The sequence below is a fragment of the Vitis riparia genome, chromosome 6, assembly GCF_004353265.1.
Source record: "Vitis riparia cultivar Riparia Gloire de Montpellier isolate 1030 chromosome 6, EGFV_Vit.rip_1.0, whole genome shotgun sequence".
Classification (NCBI taxonomy): Eukaryota; Viridiplantae; Streptophyta; class Magnoliopsida; order Vitales; family Vitaceae; genus Vitis; species Vitis riparia.
The window spans coordinates 22,411,520-22,427,858 of NC_048436.1; the positions used below are offsets into that span (position 1 = coordinate 22,411,520).

The window sequence follows — 16,339 nt, forward strand, 5'->3', positions numbered from 1 at the left end:
AAGCACAAGCACACAATATGGTGGGATTCTAAGAAGTGTGAAGTAAAATTAGAAATAAGGTGGTTCTTTCATGAGCAATTTCCTTTTTCAAGGGCAATGAGTAGATTAGAATCATCCACCATGAGAAGAATTTCAAATGGACATAGAGGAACATCACAAGGAGATTAAGAGGACAAATCACTAGGAGGTTCACATTGTTTGTAGGTGGGTACCTTTTTCTTTGTTTGAATAAACTAGCAACACCAAATAGAAGTAGGATATTTTATGTAGGGGGAGGAACAAAAAGAATTGGATGCCCAAGAGATGAATAGAAGAAATCTCTTCATTGTTTTTGCTAAAAAGCGAAAGAAATCTCTTCCACTTTTCACCCACCAATACATCTGAAAAAATTTGATACTTATGAAGAATAAGCATGAATTGACCTTTTCACTCCTTTCTTTCATTCTATTGCTGAAGCGGCTAGCAAACCCCCATCAAGAGTTTTGGTCTCCAATGACTCCTTGGTGGAGATTTGAATATAGAAGGGCATCTTCTCTTGTTCTTTCTTTCAATTGCTTTCCCAGACTGAGAACTTGTCAAGTTTCTTTCACCCAAATTGATTTGGAATCCCAAAGCCAACCTAAAGCTAAAATTTTTGTATGATTAGTGGCTTAAAGGAAGGTAATGTGTATTTTAATCAAAAACAATAATTCATTTTATTAAGAAATAAAGATAGAATGACACAGGAAAGACAAGCTAACTTTCAAGGGAAATTAAAGGAGCAGAACATGAGTAAAAAACCGGTAGCAGAAAAGCATACTGTCCCTCCCCAAGATCCTAACAAAAGCTAATCAAGGAGGCAATGAAGTTCCCTAGAAAATACCTGTAGCAGTTAAGTACCTTGTTTAGCCATTTGATTTTCTGTTTGGTTAGTTGAATGAGGATCCAAGGCAAGAGCAGCTGTATTTTCTAGTTTCCAAGGTCCTTGCTTCTTTTGTGTGACCTGTGAAATAAAAGTTGAATCTCCTTTCACAAAAACAATTATGCATACCCAGAGGAAAACCTCCAAGTAAGGCAACATTCTCTCATCTAAAAGAAGCTAAATACTGATGACATGGTCTAGATCAGGAGACCTTATAAAACCGTATTTCCTGATACTATAGAAATTCGTCCTGTATGCTCTAAAGGTATAGATAAATAAAAAAATGCATGTTAGTTTATGAAATTAAAAATTTGAAACTTGCTGCTCAAAAACTTGGGTTCTAATAATATTGCTGATTAGTGTTCATGAGTTGTGCCCACTGTTAAATAGCTATAACTTTCATGATGTGCACATGCACTAAATGTTATTCGCATTTTTTGTTGATTGGCTTGACATGATGTGGTTAATCTTATTGTTCTACCATTTTATACATTTGTGATTTGATGTCTTAAACTGTTGCTGGGTCTTTGTATTATTAAGTTAAGGTCTGTTACTTGCTGTTCCTTGCTTGCATATGGTATTTTTTTTACTCTTTTGTCATGATTATGTTAGAGTTGATCAATGAAATGTCATTTTCCTCTTTTCTTTGGCTGATGTTGGCAGGGCTGGCAAGACAGATTCTTTGGATGAATCATGGATTGATTCGAATGGGACACGCACACAGCACAGCTATAATAGTAGTAGCAACAGTAATGATAGCAGCATCAGCAGCATAACTAGCAGCTCTAGTGATAGTGATGTCAAGATGACCACTGGAGCTGGAGACCCGGAGGCAGATGCTGATTCGTTGACATGTAGACAGTCTGGTCTATCTTCTAATGATCAGTTGGAAAATGACTGCCACAAATTGGTAACTGCAGTTACATTTACCTTCAGAAAGGAAATGTCTTTCTATTTTCACACTTATATGTTTCAACTTGTATGTATGGATGGTAAAGTGCTGAAAGAAATTAATCAATTCTTGCTTTCCATGTTCTTCTTCATGTTTATTTGTGATAAACTCTCTTGAAAATTAGCAAATATCTGAACCATATTCTCAATGCAGGGATCTAAGAGACCTCGAACAGGGATATCAGAATCATTTGGCCAAGTGGGCACAGTAAAAAATGCGCCTATGCAAGATGCATACAGGTCTGGTTATGGATCTGTTGAAGTCAACAATTCAGCCATTACAGGAGTTGCAAATGAGCAGATATCTCATTGGGATTGGGACGATGATGATAGAGGTGCAGTTATGGATATCCAAGCTCTTCTCTCTGAGTTTGGTGATTTTGGTGACTTCTTCGAAAATGATGCTTTGCCTTTTGGGGAGGTATTTAACTATCCTTTACAAGTGCCATCAGAATACTGCACATATTTTCTAGATATTATAATGCAGTTGTGGATTCCTCACCCACTGCTTTTTGCTCTTTTTTGGTGATAGTTCCTGATTAAAAAAATTGACACCAAATCTTTTAAATATGTACAGTATTTTTATTCTGAGGATATGTTATCTTCTCTATGATCAATGAAGTGATTGGGCAGGTGCAATTGGGATCTTTACAAGTTCTCTCATATGCTTTGAAACAGATCGAAAATTTTAGGTCCAAAAAAATTTCATTGCCACAGTTGGAACACACATGCAATTTCTATTTGAATGCCTAGGTGTGTGATCTATGTAGATAATGTTAGTCTTATGACAATGAAGGGTGGTGGTTCTTTTTTGAATTTTGATTTACTCTTTGGAGGAAGTATTTATAGTTTTGGGACCTTGGGATATGAGCTTTTGTCTATCAACTAGGTAGGACTCAACTGATGATTTGGATCTAATTCTGCCTTTTTTTTTCCTTGAGCATTCTTCTTTCTTTCATTGCTGGAAGTTGGAGTGTGGATTAACCTACTACTGGCTTGATGTTTGTTTTTCTGTTTCCATTTTTGGCATCCTTTTTTTCTGGCTTGCATGATTAAGTTTCCATTGATACTCATCATAACCACATGCTTGGTGAAGCCCCCAGGAACTGCAGAGTCGCATGCTCTTATCTTTCCTGCACCAGATTGTGAAGGTAGCAGTCCTTGTACTGGAATGATGGATGTTTCAGATCAGATGCTGTTGTCTGTAGGGTTTCAATCCTTTGACAACTTTAATCCTTCTCCTCCAGTTGCCATGGAGGAGTGTCTTACCAAAAATCAAGAAGTCACAAACAACACTCTATCCTCTGGTCCCTTGAACTATACTCCTGCCTCTTCTATAGGTGAGTTTGACCATTTAATTAAAGCTGAAGCCCTATTGACATTTGCTCCAGAATATGGAGCAGTTGAAACTCCAACAAGCGAGTCATCGTCATCAATTTTCAGAAGCCCATACTTACCAAAATCTAGAAAAGTGGAGAGTTCAAATTCAAGTGCAAAAGATTATGTATATGGCGCAACACCACCCTCTTCTCCTTGCTTTGATGGATCAGATGAGAAGCCTGGCATGCCTGTAAATTCAAAAACATGTCCTGTCAGGCATGAGGCAAGTTCTATTCTCCACTCAAAAAAGTATTATACTCATGTTGAAGGTGGAAAAGAGCAACATGAGAAAAGATCATTTACATGTGACAATAGCATTGCTTCAGGTGAGGGGTTGACACCATCTTCATTCTCTGGATTCAATTCCACAAATGCCACCAAACCTGTCCAGAGGAAAACTACTGAAGGCACAATTGGAATGGAGCATTTGGTTTTACCTATGAAAACTGTCCTTGCAACTGAAGTTGAATGCATTATGTTCCAAGCTTCTATGTGCAAGATACGTCATACACTGTTATCTTCCAGTTCTCCTCCATCTATTGGCCTTAGTAGGTTAACTGGAAGCACTGTTTTGAATTCTCTTCCTGGTGAACCAAGTACCATGACGGAAAATATATCTAGTAAGTATGAGGTAAAGAAGAAAGAATCAATTCCAGTGAGGATAGCTGGTGATTTTGATGGAGGAATGCTAGATGGACCCCTTAATGCCACTGTTGGTGTTTGGCGCACGGTTGGAGTTGCTAAAGGTGCAAAACCTACTAATTCACCTGGTGTTGAGGTTAGCTCTTCCTTGCCGCATAATTCATTTAATGAGGAAGGTATGCTTTCATATGGACAAAGGCAACCACTTCAGGAGCTTCTTGATGGCATGGCAATAATCGTCCAGCAAGCTACTTCCTTTGTTGATGTGGCACTAGATGCTGATTGTGGAGATGGTCCTTATGGCTGGCTTGCATTACAAGAGCAGTGGAGGCGTGGATTTTCTTGTGGCCCTTCCATGGTCCATGCAGGATGTGGGGGGATATTAGCTTCTTGTCATTCACTGGACATTGCTGGCATGGAGTTAGTAGATCCACTTTCTGCTGATGTAAGCTTCTCTCATATATGTTATTTGGATTTTCTTTTCTTCATGATATTTTTGTTTATTTTCGCTCTATATTACAATAATGATATCAATTGCTTTTGGCTAAGACAATGTTTATCCTGATCTAAGTTATAGTTTATGTCAACCACATAAATGTTACAGAAAATTGGAGATGGTTTTCTAAATATTAGTTTTTTGATAAGTGATGGTTTTCTAAATATTAGTAAACGATTCATGCTAAACTCAGTTATAACTCAATGTGATAATAGCTAGATAAGTTGTTTTAAATGCTCCAAGGCTAATGATGTAAAATAATTACTCACATATTGCTAACTGTTACTCCATGATAAATGAGTATGGTTTCAGTTTAAGATTTTCTCCTTTTGTGATGCTAAACATAGTAAGCGAGTCAAATTGACAATATTTCACATGTGGTGGTAAATTTCATGTTAGCATTGTAGTTGATTATTACACTGTAGTTTACTTACATATTATGGTTGCTTGTACTTCCTCTGATTTGATACATATAACTTAAACTTTGAGGTGACACATGGTTAAAAGCTTCATTTTGTCATAACTTTTTATGCATTTATAGTTCCTCTTTTAAGAATATTATGACTTCTGTATCATTTGACGATTCTCATCGCGATATTGTTATGTAATTGTATTCGTTGTGTTTGAGCGTACTTGATGGTAACTTCTTCATGTGCATTTTCTAGTGTCTAATTTAAATGGTGCTAAGTAATTATGATATTTTGCTGATGGTTTTCTTTAATTAATAATTTTCAAGTAAAATATGAAATTAACTGTGTCCTTACAAAATACGATAACCCTACGTGTGTGTATAATTTCACAGGGTTTTTTCCTTGATAGTTTGTGACAAATTAGTATTGAGAATCTGATTTTTAGTTTTGATTTCTTTTATAGGGCAGAGTGTCCTGCATTAGGCCTTGGGAAAAGTTGGTTTTTTTTTTTTTTTGGGCGAAATAGAGCTTAATTACATTAAAAATGCAACTGCAGGCTCACAATGCTTAGTGCTTGTGCTAATACTGGACCATGATCACTCAGTTCTGTGATATGTTGCATACGTTTAAGGAAACATTGGATAGTTTGAGATTGAAATGGAAGATGATCATGGATACCTCTTAAAATTACATCTCGGTGTTAAGTGCTTATATAACATTTAGAAAGTAAATGGGTTGTTGGGCTTTGAGCACCTTAAGTCCAAGGGAGGTTAATGCTGTTTGTTCATTTCTGTTAGCCTTCTGTCAAGTGTCATTTCTTACGTATGTATGCATTTCCAATTTTCTTTGTGGGCATTTCTATTTGACGACATTATTCTGGGATGATGACGATAAAAAGGTATATATTATTAATTCAATGTTTTCTTACATAATCAATGCATTGTATCTTCATCATATGTTTATTCTTATGCTCAGATATATATATTTCTTTTTCCTTTTTTTTTTTCAGGTAAATGCATCATCTGTGTTCACCTTGATACAGTCTGATATAAAAAATGCCTTAAAATCTGCTTTTGGCATCTTAGATGGCCCATTGTCCGCTACTGACTGGTGCAAAGGTCGTAGTCAATCAGGTGATGTGGGGACCACAGGTGATGGATTTTCTGCTGAACATGGTGTAAATGAAGGTAGAGATTCTTCAAGCACTGTAACTATTGGAGAACCAATAAGCCCCCCGTCCCAGTCATCTGCTGGTGGATCATCTTGCATCAAAGGTATCATTCTGCTTTTATTTAGTCAATGAGATTTTTGATATTCATTGTACCAACAGTTGGACCATTGTCACAGTTTCTAGCGTCACCGATGGAGCTAGAGTGGATGACACATGCCGGAGGAGACCAAACCAGGAATTCTCTAGTTCTGAGTCAGAGCAGCAACTGGGCTCCCGGCTAAGGCCAACTCTTTTTGTACTTCCATTGCCTGCTATACTTGTTGGGTATGCCTCCTGATTAAATGGATTTTCATCTTCATAAATGAATACTAAAGGTTACACTGATTTATATATTGATGTTGATGTCAATATCAAGATGGAAAAGAAATATAAAATAGAGTGCAACTTTTTTTTTTTTGATAGATAAGTGCTGAATATATTAAAAAGAGGCCAAAAAGCCAAAAAGTATACAGGGAGTATACAAACCAGGTAAGCCTCACAACCAAAAAGAAAACAAAAAAACCCCACCAACCCTTTCTGGAGGCTATCCACTCCAAGAAGCCTATAAGAGACAGCGAACTCTTTCCACTATACAATCTAGCCCAACACCATAAATTACAGACAAAAGAATTTTTTAATTTCTAAATTGCTATCATTCACCCCCTAAATGCTAGTCTATTTCTTTCCTTCCAAAGAGTCCAAAAAATGTACAACGGGATAGACTTCCATATCTTTTTCCTTTTTTCCCCTACAAAAGGGCCCCTCCAGCTCAATAAGACCTCTTTTACAGTTTCTGGAAAGACCCATTGAACACTAAACAAAGCAAAGACCATATCTCCCAGGACTTTTGCCACTATACAGTGTATGAGAATGTGATTTACAGATTCCTCTTCACAGCCACACAAGAAACAATAGTTCGGGAGTTGCCACCCTTTTTTCTCTGAAACCTATCTAACATAAGCACCTTCTCCCAAGTGGCCTCCCAAGCAAAAAACAATATTTTAGTTGGAACTTGATCCACCCAAATGTTACTTTTCGGAAAGTTGTTGGCAACGGTATTAACCACCAAGTTGTAAGCTTCCTTGACTTTAAACTGCCCGTTTCTTCCTCCTTTCCAATAGACTAAATCTTCCTCTAAAGTAGGTTTATAGCCCCTCAAGACATAAAGCAAATTACCTACCATATCCAATTCCCAATCATTGAAATCCCTCATAAACCTTAAATCCCAACCTCCTTGGCCGACATTCTGATCCCACATTTCTTCTACTGTGTCGTTTCTATGAGCAGCCATGCCATATAGGTGAGGGAACCTTTGGGACAGCATTGTACAACCGCACCAAAGATAAGTCCAAAATCTGATTTTAGTGCCGTTTCCAATAGTAAACGCCATATTTTCCCAGCACCAGTCTTTTTTCTTCAAAATCTCCTTCCAAACCCCTACTCCAAATGTCCCATTAACCTTTTTGGTCTTCCAACCAAAACCCTCTTGCCCATATTTCGCCAAAAGCACTTGCTTCCACAGATTTTCCTTTTCACAAGCAAATCTCCTTATCCATTTACCCAACAAGACTTTGTTCAATGGGACTAACTTCCTTAAGCCAAGCCCCCCCTTTTCCTTCTCCGTACAAACAACCTCCCAATTAACTAAGTGCACTTTCCTCTCCAAATTTCTTCCTCCCCAAAGGAAGTCCCTTTGCAATTTTTCTAACCCCCACGCAACTGACTTGGGCATACGGAAAAGGGACATTTGATATAAAGGCATACTAGCCATCGTGCTCTTTATGAGAATGAGTCTCCTGCCTTTGGAAATATAATGGCGTTTCCAAAGCGCAAGTCTTCTCCTCACCCTCTCTTCCACCCCATCCCACACGGAGGTAGCCTTATTAGGAGCCCCCAAGGGCAGCCCCAAATACACAGAAGGCATAGAACCCACCCTGCAGCCCAGTTCCGCTGCCATCTCCTCCATCTCTTCCACCTCGCCAACTGGGATTATTTCACTTTTATCCAAATTGATCCATAACCCTGACGTGGCTTCAAACCAAAACAAGATCCAACTCAGATGAGTTAGATGCTCTTTCCTAGCCTCACAGAAAACTATTGTATCATCAGCAAGTAACAGATGGGATATATGCACCGGCTGTCTTCCACCTCCTTGAATCCTACACCCTGACAGAAATCCCCCTTCTACAGCCCTCCTAATGAGAGTACTCAAAACTTCCATTCCCATAACAAAGAGGTAAGGAGAAAGAGGATCTCCTTGCCGCAACCCCTTAGAACTTGGGAAAAAACCAGCTGGCACTCCATTCACCAACATCGAAAACTTGGCTATGGATATGCAACTCCACATCCAACCCAACCACTTTGATCCGAACCCCATTTTTTTCATGACTTTCATAAAAAACTGCCAATTTAAATTGTCGTAAGCTTTCTCAATATCCAGTTTACAGATGAGACCTTTCTTTTCCCTTTTTTGCCAAGCATCAATCACCTCATTTGCAATTAAAGAGGCATCAAGGATTTGCCTACCCATCACAAATGCATTCTGATCTAGGGAGACCACTTTTCCTATCACTTTCTTGAGTCTATTGGCCAACACCTTAGCCAATAGTTTGTACAGCCCCCTCAAAAGACTGATTGGCCTAAAATCCCCAAGATCCTCAGCCCCCCCCTTCTTGGGTAACTTGCAACCCCCAAGACCTCGCCATTAACCATCCTAATCTCTCCAAATCCACTCATGTTGCTGAGCTAGGGTTTCAACTGCCGACAAGACAATGCTCCAATTTGTGCAGGTTTTCACTGATTTCCTCCCCTCTAACTTCCACTCTGACCACTTTACCCTTCCTGTCCCTCGACCCCTTCACCATTTCCGCGTACGACCTTTCCATTCTCGATTTCACCATGGCCCTTTCTTCCTGCTTGTTCTCCTTTTTGCCAAGGTTTCCTACCAATCTTCGTAGCATCTCCGCCATAGAGATCCATCCCCCCCTTTCGCCTCTACCTTTCGGGATAAAGATACTAAACCTCCTCTTCTCCTGGTTGACCACCCCTAATCGAAGATAGTACCCTGCTCTGTTCTCATCCCGCACCAAGGAATAAGTTCTCCCATTTTCTTTCCATCCCCTTTCCCATTTTCCATTTTCCTCTTCCTTGATGCACTGGTTCAGACTGTCCAAGAAGACTTCTACACTCATCGGCCCCAGACGGACCCAAGATGAAACCCCTTCCTTGCTCTCCACAATAATGACTTGTGTTTTACCCTTCTTCTCCTCTACACCGATCTCGAACGTCTTTGACTCCACCCCAAAGCTACCCTCTTTTCTTCTTCTCCGATTTTCCTCTCGAGTTTCTCCCTCATAGGCATCACTCTCTCGCTTGTGCAACTTTTAATTTAAATAAAAAAGGGTTGAGGAAATGTTGGGAATAATGGGAAGGGACTTTGTTATTTTGAGCACTGGAAGTTGACATGATAATCTGATACAATGATTCCTACTAGAATGTTTCTCTAACCAGGACACCCTAGAAAAAGGAAAAAGGCATACATAGGCATGGAAGCATGCTCACACACAGTATTATGTTGTAAGGATTGGCGAACGATTTAGGAATCTAAATTTAACTGCAATGCATAGAAATCGTTTCCTAATTCCTTTGTGTTCCATATAAGGTTCTTCTGTCTGGGTTCATAACTTTGTATATTTTTATCTCTGGTTTAAAGTTTATTATGGGCTATGCAGCCAAGGGGGCTTCCCTGAAACATTGCTAAGGATGGTGTCATTTGATATTTTCTCATATGTATTTTTAGGTGTTCTTTTAGAAGTGAAAAACCATATCATAATTCTGTTGAACCATTCTTACTTGTGAAACTTGTTTACTGTGTGGTTTTCCTAGATGTCATTGTTGAAGTGTTTTGTCAATAAAAGCATTAAAATCTCAGAAGGTTGCAAGAGAAGTATTTCCTTGAGAAATCATCTATATACACTATATTTTCATCCTCAAGTCATTTTTCTTCGAAAGGTTCTAAAAAGGATCTTGTTTAAATACCTTCTTATTAACAGAATCAGTCTTGTCTGAAACTTTGTCTGAAACTTTCTCAGTTGTTGCTACTACAAATTAACACCTAGGTCTGAACAGTACTACTCTTAATGAAAGCCATTATGTCTTGCAATAATGCCAAAATCACCCTTAAAAGGGCCAGTCCTAGATGATAAGTTTCTTTCCATTTCAGCCGGCATGGCCCAGACACTCTGTTTTGGCAGGAAAATGAAATACTATGCTCCCTTGTTCTATGTTGGATTTTATTTCTGTGTCATACTGGTCAATCATGTTATTCTTTCTGGAATCAAGGTATTTTGCTAGTACACATCTCGTATATAAAAACCATGTGGAAAGGGTGAGCTTGGTGGCAAAGAGGGCAGCATATTAGTTTGCAGATGCAAAATTGGGAGGAAAGTAACTGTTGAACTCTCTTTCTCTGTCTCTTTTCTTTTTTAAAAATAATAACAATAATAATGAAAACTGTAGAGGCTGTGAAAAGAGAGAAAAGGGAGAATCCTTGATTTTTGTTATTGAAAAACTGTTAATAATACACATTGTTCTTGGGTATATATATACATGTTAGTGGGACCCAGAATACAATGAGGAAAGAAAAGGAAAAGTAAATAACTGAAATAACTGTACACTATTTAACACTCCCCCTCAAGCTGGAGCATATATGTTATATGCACCAAGCTTGTTACAAATGTATTTAATTCTAGGACCTCTGAGAGATTTAGTAAAAATATCTGCTAGTTGATCATTTGAATTGACAAAACTAGTCGCCACACATCCTAATGTGATCTTCTCTCTAATGAAGTGACAGTCAACTTCAATGTGTTTGGTTCTTTCATGGAAGACTGGATGGATGCAGTATGCAAAGCGGCTTGGTTGTCACAGATGAGCTTCATCTGTTCATCCTTTCCAAATCTCAACTCCCGAAGAAGATGTTTCAGCCATATGAGTTCACATGTTGCTAGATCCATAGCTCGATACTCGACTTCAGCACTAGATCTGGCCACTACATCTTGTTTCTTATTCTTCCAGGATATTAGGTTACCTCCAATAAAAACACAATACCCGGAAGTAGAACGTCTATCTGTGGGTGAGCCAGCCCAATATGCATCTGTGTAACCAACAATCTGGGTATGACCTCTGTTCTCGTACAACACACCTTGGCCTGGTGTGCTTTTGATATATCGAAGAATGCGGATTACAGCATCCCAATGGCTATCACATGGTGATTGTAAGAATTAACTAACAACACTTACAAGAAAAGAAATGTTTGGACGAGTAATTGTGAGGTAGTTCAGTTTACCTACAAGTAGTCGATATCTCCCAGGATCTCCTAAAGGCTCCCCCTATCCTGGTATAAGTTTGACATTTGGATCCATAGGAGTGTCTACCGGTTTACAGTCTAACATATCGGTTTCTTCCAAGATGTCTAAAGCATACTTTCTTTAGGAAAGAACCACACCGGAACTGGATTGAGCTATCTCAATCCCGAAGAAATACTTGAGTTTCCCCAAGTCTTTAGTTTGAAAGTGGGTGAAAATGTGTTGCTTTAATTTCTGAATACCATTCTGATCACTACCTGTAATGACGATGTCGTCCACATAAACTACCAGATAAATACACTGCCCCGAAGAGTTATGATGATAGAAAACGGAATGATCTGTTGTACTGTAGAACATGCCAAACTCCTGAACAACATAACTAAAACGATTAAACCATGCTCGAGGAGATTGTTTCAAGCCATATTGAGAACGGCGTAACCTGCACACTAAACCAGACTCCCCCTGAGCAACAAAACCAGGTGGTTGCTCCATATAAACTTCCTCAGCAAGATTCCCATGAAGGAAAACATTTTTAATATCTAATTGATAAAGAGGCCAAGAACACATAGCAGCCATGGAGAACAATAGACGAACATAAGCTATCTTGGCAACAAGAGAGAAAGTGTCACCATAATTAGAACCATAAACCCGAGTATAGCCTTTAGCAACTAAGCGGACCTTAAGGTGATCAACTTGACCATGAGGGCCAACCTTAACTGTGTAGACCCAACAACAACCAACTATAGATTTACCAGAGGGTAAAACAACAAGATCCCAAGTGTCATTGGAGTGTAAAGCAGTCATTTCATCTACCATTGCCTATCGCCAGCCTGGATGGGAAAGAGCCTCAGGGGTGCTTTTGGGAAGAGAAACAGAAGATATAACAAAAACAAATGCAGAATAGGGTGAAGATAATCGATGGTAACTCAAAAAATTGTAAATGGGATGAGGATTACGAGTAAATGGATTACATTTCTGAAGAGCAATGGGTAAGTCAGCAGAAGGAGGCAGAGCCGGGGTAGGAGAAGCCGAAGGGATAGGAAGTGAGTCAGTAGGTACCTCGGCCAAAGAAGGAGGAACAACGACACGATGACGGCGATGATAAACCTGAAGTGGGCGAGAAGGCACTGCATCAGGTGGGGAGATAATGGGAAGGGGTAAGACTTCAGAAACAGGAAGAGACTCAAAGGTGGAGAAGAATGGTGAGTCCTCAACGAAAGTGACATCAGCGGAGAGAAAGTAGCGATGAGTCTCAAAGGAATAACAATGATAACCCTTTTGAAGTCTGGAATATCCCAAGAAGATGCATTTTGTGGCTTTGGCAGAAAGTTTGTCCTATCCAGGAGTGAGAATATGAACAAAGCAAGTACAACAAAAAACATGAGGAGGAAGGAAATAAAGTGGATGGGCAGGGAAAAGAAGGGAATGAGGAATCTGATCGTGTAATACAGATGAGGGCATATGATTAATCAAATAACATGTTGTAAGAACAGCATCCCCCCAAAAACGAAAAAAAACATTACTATGGAGAAGGAGAGTACGAGCTGTCTCAATAAGATGTCAATTCTTACGTTCATCTACCCCATTTTGTTGAGGAGTATGAGCATGAGAAAACTGATGAAGGATCCCATGTTGGGACATAAATGAAGTAAATGGTGCAGAAAAATATTCCCTGGCATTGTCATTGCGTAACACACAAATAGAAATATTGAATTGGGTTTGGATTTCAGCATAAAATTTTTGGAAAATGGAGAATAACTCAGTTCGTTTTTTTATTAAAAATAACCAAGTACATTGAGAATAGTCATCAATAAAAGTGACAAAATACTGAAATCTTAAAGTAGACGCGGTCCGACAAGGACCCCAAACATCAGTGTGGACAATTTCAAAAGGAGAATTTGCCCGATTATTCAAATGCTTTGGGAACGATACACGAGTATGTTTCCCAAGCTGACAGGACTCACACGCAAGCAACGACAAAGATGAAAAACGAAGGACCATTTTTTGGAACTTGGATAGACTAGGATGGCCCAGGCAACTGTGGATGAGGAGGGGAGCATCAGTGGAAATGCAAACTGCAGGAGTTGAAGGCGAGGTGAGGTGTTAGAGGCCTTGAGACTCACGTCCTATGCCAATCGTCTTCCTCGTACTCCGGTCCTGCAAGGTCACAAATTTATCAAAAAAAGTGATAGAACAGTTAAGAGTGCGAGTTATTTTGCTGATGGAAATAAGATTAAAAGGACACTCAGGGGCATAAAGGACAGAATGGAGAGGTAGGGAAGGGAGAGGCTGAGCTAAACCAAAACCTTTAGCCATAGTTTGGGAACCATTAGCTAAAGTAACAGTAGGTAAGGCAGAGGTAGTAGTAATAGAAGATAAAAGATCCTTATTACCAGATATGTGATCAGAAGCGCTAGAATCTAGAATCCAAGGTCCAAGAGAAGATGTGTGGGTAAGACGAGCAGAAACATTACCAGTCTAGGCAACAGAAGCTGACTTGGTGGCCTGATAGCGGAGATAGTCATCATACTCACTGTCAATGAGGGAAATACCCTGAGATGTGGAGGAACTGGGAGGCTGAGGCGGCTGAGGATCATATGATTGGGCCACATGGGCAGTGCGGGGAGGCTGCCCATGTAACTGATAACACCGATCACGAGTGTGGCCAAGCTTATTGCAATAGGTGCAATGAAGGCGTTGACCTCTACCTCGGTTACCACTGCGTCCTCCTTGAGAGTTAGTTTGAGAAACTAACACAGAAGAATCTGAAGTGTTATCAGATAGCAAAGTCTGAGTGGAGGAGATACGGAGGAGGCGAACAAACACATCATCCAAGGATGGAACGGAGGAACTGCCAAGAATCTGATCGCGGACGGTCTCAAGATTTGGATGGAGGCCAATAAGCATAAGAACCATGAAGAACTTGTCAAATATGAGTTCGTTGATCCCCAACATCAGTAGTAAGAGGCATCACGGTCAAAAATTCCTCCTTAAGAGAGGCAATCTGACCAATATAAGTAGATAAATCCATGTCTTCTTGTCTGACATTGACAATAGAAGAACCCACCTTATAAAGACGTTGGATATCATTTGTGTATAACCCTTTCGCCTGATTCCAAAATTTAAAGCATGTTTTGTAGGCCCGAAGATGAAACAGAATCTTAGGATCAACTGATTGTCATAACACACTACATAACTGTGCATCTATCTTCCTCCATTGTACTCTGTCAACCTCAGGGATATTCGCCTCCTGCGTAACAAGGTGATCCTCATAACCTTGACCCATAAACCAAAGCTCCACAGAGGTAGACCAGGACAAATAATTTTCACTGCCAACCAATTTCTCCGAAGTAATCATAGGAGATCCAGATATGACAGAGGAAAAAATGGATCTTTTAGTAGCCATATCTACTTATTTGGAGAATGAAATATGTTTCAATCGAATAGAGCCCTAATACGACTTCAGATTGCGGCTGAAAGAAGAAAAACCGAGGATCCGTGGTTGTGAGAGACCAAATAGTAAAGAAAAACAAATGTGGCACTACTGGAAAGGTAGAAGAACACTTCCTAAGATACGTGCAGGGCTTGGGGTGGGGAGGAAGTCACCGGAGGTCGTCGGAAAGGCTGTTTAGAAGGCCGACGGAGACAAAAAACCCTAAAAAATGTACTTGAAGGGCTCGGATGGCATAAGCACAAATGGAGGGTGGCTAGACGGCGTCAGGCGAGGCTGGAGGTGGAAGCGCGTGGTTGGAAAGGTTGTTTAGAGGGCCGACGAAGACAAAAAAACCTTGAAAAATGTACTTGAAGGGCTCGGATGGCACAAACACAAATGGAGGGTGGCTAGACAACGTCAAGCGAGGCTGGAGGTGGAAGCGCGTGGCCGGAAAGTGCTCCACGTGCCGGCGAATGAGGTTCAGGCCGTCGGAGAAGGAACGTGTGTGGCCGGCGCGTGGCTGAGAATCTCCCTCCGGTGTTGTTACAAAACTTGAAGATCTTCTCCTTGCGCACCTGATGGTATGGTCGGTGTCGGAAAAGGACTTCGCCGGAAAAAGTCACCGGAAAAGTCGCCGGCGATGAGGGTTTTCTGACGACGATATGGTTGATCGGAGAGCTTTAGGAGATGGGAAAGGTGACCGGAATGAAATACAGTCACTGAAAGGTTTCCCAGAATTGATTCACGGACAAACCGGAAATAATTAGGTTTTTTTTTTTTTTCTCCTTAGGCTCTGATACCATGTTAAAAGAGAGCAAAGGGAGAATCCCTAATTTTTGTTATCAAAAAACTGTGAATAATACACATTGGACTTGGGTATATATATACATGTTAGTGGGACCCACAATATAATAAGGAAAGAAAAGGAAAAGTAATAACTGAAATAACTGTACACTATCTAACAGAGGCATTCTCATAAAAGTAAAAGTGGGGGTGAATGAAGAAATCAGGGGCATTAGGAGCCAGTTTATGTGTAAAGTAGGATACATATGTACATATATTAACTACTCTAAAATGGAACATCAAAATGTTCTGGTACCGGTATATTCCATTCAGAGGGACAATCCAAAATGCACACCCTTCCCTGGGTAATCTTCTTCTGTTTTTTCCTCTATCCTTCCTGTTAATTTGTTGTTAATCCAAAGGGACATGCGTAATCAAAGAAGGATTCTTAAATAGATGCCATAAATAAATAATGGTTCTACTTTCCTGCTTGCACATTTGTATGGTGTGGGTACACTAGCATTACCTATTTTTGTAGGTTACAAGTTTAACTTTAATCTCCTATGTAGTTATGCACAAATAATGGTTTATCTAATAGGTACCAGGATGATTGGCTTAAGACGTCAGCAAACTCACTGCAACTCTGGGAAAAGGCTCCTCTTGAGCCATATGCTCTACAAAAACCTGTAAGACTGTAAAATCAATTGCAAATAATATTAAGGATACACTATCTTTAATGATGATATTCCTGTATTTACTTCCTAAAG

At 39.7% G+C, this 16,339-nt stretch overlaps 1 protein-coding gene across 2 annotated transcripts in view; it reads left to right on the forward strand.

Annotated features, from left to right (window-relative positions):
- Positions 1-16,339, forward strand: part of LOC117916923 (mediator of RNA polymerase II transcription subunit 13) — a 30,850-nt gene that overhangs the window by 8,916 nt on the left and 5,595 nt on the right. For both annotated transcript variants that reach the window (XM_034833159.1, XM_034833160.1), the window contains exons 13-18: positions 1,565-1,811; positions 2,007-2,273; positions 2,949-4,319; positions 5,790-6,054; positions 6,128-6,275; positions 16,171-16,258. In XM_034833159.1, coding sequence (XP_034689050.1) covers positions 1,565-1,811; positions 2,007-2,273; positions 2,949-4,319; positions 5,790-6,054; positions 6,128-6,275; positions 16,171-16,258 — 2,386 coding nt within the window. The remainder of the gene's footprint in view (positions 1-1,564; positions 1,812-2,006; positions 2,274-2,948; positions 4,320-5,789; positions 6,055-6,127; positions 6,276-16,170; positions 16,259-16,339) is intronic.